The sequence below is a fragment of the Pinus tabuliformis genome, chromosome Q, assembly GCF_031772625.1.
Source record: "Pinus tabuliformis cultivar Carrire ecotype Pingquan chromosome Q, CPIR1, whole genome shotgun sequence".
Classification (NCBI taxonomy): domain Eukaryota; kingdom Viridiplantae; phylum Streptophyta; class Pinopsida; order Pinales; family Pinaceae; genus Pinus; species Pinus tabuliformis.
Genome location: NC_142296.1, coordinates 1,144,844,502 through 1,144,848,666, shown reverse-complemented (window position 1 = coordinate 1,144,848,666; position 4,165 = coordinate 1,144,844,502). Strand labels below are relative to the sequence as shown.

At 35.5% G+C, this 4,165-nt stretch overlaps 1 protein-coding gene across 1 annotated transcript; it reads left to right on the top strand.

Moving 5' to 3' along the window:
* The first annotated feature begins 361 nt into the window (after positions 1 to 361).
* Positions 362 to 3,949, top strand: LOC149223635 (SEC12-like protein 2). Its single transcript, XM_089387957.1, has 7 exons — positions 362 to 525; positions 716 to 815; positions 930 to 1,002; positions 1,105 to 1,225; positions 3,059 to 3,175; positions 3,428 to 3,495; positions 3,627 to 3,949. Exons 1-7 carry the CDS (start codon positions 362 to 364, stop codon positions 3,704 to 3,706), a joined length of 723 nt encoding a protein of 240 aa, XP_089244083.1. The 3' UTR covers positions 3,707 to 3,949.
* Positions 3,950 to 4,165: the final 216 nt, after the last annotated feature.

Below are 4,165 nucleotides of genomic sequence, written 5' to 3'. Positions count from 1 at the left end.
CAACAGTGGCACCAATTGGTTGAGCTAACACTCTAGGCTTAAGGTAGGTGATGAAATTTGTGGTTATGTATCTCAGATAATGGAGAGTAACTATTACCTGTCAAAGTGAAAGAGAAGCACATTTTGCCTATAATACAGAAATGTCATCAGAACTTTTAGCTTCTTTGCTTGAAAGTGCACCGTGTCTGTTTTATTTGCAAGTTAGCTCCAGAGTGTAAATTTGGAATGATCATTTTTTATAGGAGTGTTTGTCTACTTATGGTGGTGCCCTATATGGTATGATTCATTGCTTAGATTGTTGACCTTATACTTGTAAAAAATAAACACTTCTCTCTTGCCAATGTGATAAATCAAATTGAGTATGGGATCTCCACAGAATGAATTATATGAAATGGTTGCCTCATCTAATTATTTTGGCATTGATGTGATGCAGGATGGACACTTGAGAGTTTTTGAATGGCCAAGTCTGAAAATTGTCCTTGATCAACCTGATGCTCATAAATCAATTAAAGATATGGACTTCAGGTAAACACGAATCCTCAGATTTACTATTGACAGAACTTTTTCATAAAGAAGGAACATTATTTTGTTGTATTTCAAATCAATTATTTTCAGGTATACTATCAACTACTAATTTTCTTATTCGCAGTGCCAGCTTTGTAGAAAGATTAATGGACACAAAAGTTGACGAATGGAACCGATTTTCTATTTGCAGCTTGGATGGCACTTTTCTTGCATCACTAGGAGACAGTGGTCCTTGCAGAATATGGAATCTTTCAACTTCAGCTCCAGCAGCTTCCTTATCAGTGGACAAGGTGAACAAGTTATTTGCAAAATATGATTGCATTGATTTTCTTCTTTGAACTGACACGACATGCAATTATCTTGTGCATGCATGATAACATGTCTTCTTCTGTTCATTTGTCCAGGGCGAAGGACTTGGATCCTGTCGGTTTTCTCGAGATGGTGTAAGACCATTACTTTTTATCACTGTGAAACAAGGTGGGATTCAGATAATTGTAATTACTATACAACAAGAAAAATATATTTCCGAGGCATTTGTTTTTGAGCTATTTCATATTAAGTTGGAGCATTTGTTTGCAGGTGAGAAGGGCCTCATTGCATATTGGGATACAGATACTTGGAAAAAAGTTGGGGCACAAGTAATTGAGAAAAATCCAATTTCTGCCTTCAGTATTTCATCTGATGGAAAATTTCTTGCAACGTAAGTACCAAAACAACTTGAGGCAAATATTTTTTGAAATGCATCTGATATTTCATTACTAAACAACAAAAATATACACCAAGAATGATATGCCATTGGAGCCAAGACCAGTAACACAGTTTTCCCTCTCTTTACATAATCAAGGAGGGCGAGCGCTTTGGTCTCTCAAGATTATCTACATCCTTCCAAAAATGCACATTCAGAAGGAAAAGCTAGTTGTTCTCCCAAATCGTTTCCATAAGAAGGAAAAACTTGTTTATCTGATCACATCCCACACACTGTCTTGCCTCTCAGTCTATCATATCAGCCATTAATTATTAAAAGGATCCCTTACCAAAGAAGAGAGGCAATAAAGAAAGCACTGCATTAAGAAACTATCCATTCTCAAAACACAGATAAACATGTAGTTCCACTTAACATGCTTAATCATTTTCAATTTTGGCAAACCATAAAACATCCATGGGTAAAGGTACTGTGATTTGTTGATCCTTAATTGTTAAAATGCTATGAAGAACCATCCAATCAAGTATTGTAGACTTACGAGAGGATATCTTGACACTGCCTAATCCATCTTCTATTGTGATCTTTGAAAGTCCACTTATGATTATGATGATTGACATTGGGATATTGTGGATGAATCTTAAAATAAAGTTGTCGTGGTTTTGTAATTCATAAATGATCTCCCACAAGGCCATTTCAAATCTTTCTAGGGATTGTCCATTATGCAGTATTTATCCTATATTATTTGAGTTTCATGTCTCCATATATCCTTATTTTTGAAGCTTATGATATCGTCTGTCAAATTTACATTATTCATATGTCATGACATTGCCATTTCTGCCTTAACATTTGAGGGATATCAGTTGTTGCCAGTCAAAGGTTATTGTGGTATGAAAGTTCTTTTGTATGGACAGATCTAACAAATGTTGCATAATCATACTTTGTTAGATTCTTTCACTAGACATAATAATGATTTGTAAAGTTTAAACGAGAGAATTGAAATCCCGTAAAAAGGATCAACAGGACAGGAGGAACATGGACTACGTGAAATTAGTAAGCTGAGGGAAAATTAAGAATGGATTATTTCTTAAATCCTGAGGAAAAAGTTTGGAATTTACATATTAGATTTATTGTATCTAATTAATATCAATTATACTAATAACTGTCAACAGTGGCTTGCTGGGCCAGTGGAAGCAGGGTTGCCCTCACTGAGGTTCAAGTCTCTCTAGTGACAGGTTCTCCACTTGTGTTGATGCTTGTTTTGTTCATGAAAGTGGTGGTTCAGGTCAGCAGCAAGTCCCGAGCAACTTCGGCAGAATAAGTACACCCCACTTGTGGCTTCTTAGGTGAAGGAGCTTGACTAGTTGAATGTTACAAAATGGCTTCGCTTCAGTGATTTTTTTTTTTTTTCATATCGGGAAGGTGGACGCTTGCCACAGTGAATTACAAGCATTTCTCGAAAAATAATTATACTAAAATTTGTTATGTAGGGTGTCATCTATTAGCGTAGCGATCTCCTGGATACCATACATATGTCAAGACTTCTTGACTGCCTATCAATCATTCATTGAATCTTATTAATTATTATTTCTGTCCTTGTGGACAATATGGGCTTGTCCCTTTTCTTATGAATGCCTAGGGAATTCCATAACTATTGAAGGTATGTCACATTAAACAACTAAGAAAGCACGCAAAGTTGTAAATTTGCAGGGATCAAATTAAAGTTATTACATCACAGTTGGAAAATGGTGCATGGTTTGTTCTTTATTTATTCAATTTTATATGTAGGGGGTTGAATTATAAGTTTAGTCTAATATGGTAGTGATTTCACAGTGGAACAAGTGAAGGTGATATTTCTATAATCGAAGTGGGCAAAATGCGTCCATATCAAAAAGTTAAAGGAGCTCATATGTTCTTTGTTACTTCAATGGAGTTTTCACGTGATTCAAGGTGAGTTCATGGAGCTGTAGCTTTAAGTTTGAATTTTGAAGCATCTTCATTTTTACTTTATCATGGACAGTGAATGGAGATCAAATGATATTGCAGGCTATCCATCTAAAGCCAATTTCCGTGTTTGTTGACCATTATGTGATTTATTTCCCTATGCTATATTTAATCAGTTTTATTTGGACAATGCATGATGTTTATTATTAGAGTCTGACAAGTCACAAACGATCTGAGATTCCATGGATTTATGCACAGAGCATTGGTTTCTGCTTCTGGAGACTCAAGTTTGAAGGTGACAGAACTTGAAGAACAAAGACACGAAGGTGGGGTTGTTTTTGTTGTGTCAATATCTTCCCCTTTGTGAGGACTTGCTCTTTTCTTTTAAAGGTACTTTGTAAAGTGGAGTTCTGTTTTTGGCGGCAATACGAGCTAATTAGTTATTTCTGTTTTGCAGCTGGAAATCTCCTGTTCAAAATTTTCATTATTTTTCTAGCCATATTGCTGTTTTACTTGGTGAAGAACAAAGGATTTTAGAGATGAAGTCCTCAGCATTCTCATTGAATGTTTTTGGAGTTTGGGGTTTCATCCTGTAAACTCACCACCAACTGCTGCTAGATTTGGCATGAAAATGCTATGTTCTCTCTTGTGACCAGGGGAAATATATTGATTTATGAGGTGCTTGTCATGAGCTATCAAATAAGAAATTCTAAGATTTGATTAAACAGGGGTGTTGTAAAACTTCGTTGGTTATAATTAATGAAAAATGTATTATGAATATTTATGAGCAGAAATCAAAGCGGCAACCTAGTCTTTGTATAGTGGACTTTTGTTTAATATTCATATTCTCATTTGAGAGTTTCTAGCTCTTGTATTTTTTTTGGAAATAGGCATGACTTGTGGCATTCTACAATGCCATATAAGAGCCCTGTACACTACTTGCGGCTACATTTTTCTCCTCTTTTTATGGGGAAGTGTAATTTTGAGGGAAGTACA

Coding starts and splice junctions, on each gene's coding strand:
- LOC149223635 (XM_089387957.1), top strand. CDS start 362: ATGGGATCTCCACAGAATGAATTATATGAAATGGTTGCCTCATCTAAT. Junction 1,003..1,104: donor TTTTATCACTGTGAAACAAG/GTGGGATTCAGA, acceptor ATTTGTTTGCAG/GTGAGAAGGGCCTCATTGCA. Junction 3,176..3,427: donor GAGTTTTCACGTGATTCAAG/GTGAGTTCATGG, acceptor ATTTATGCACAG/AGCATTGGTTTCTGCTTCTG.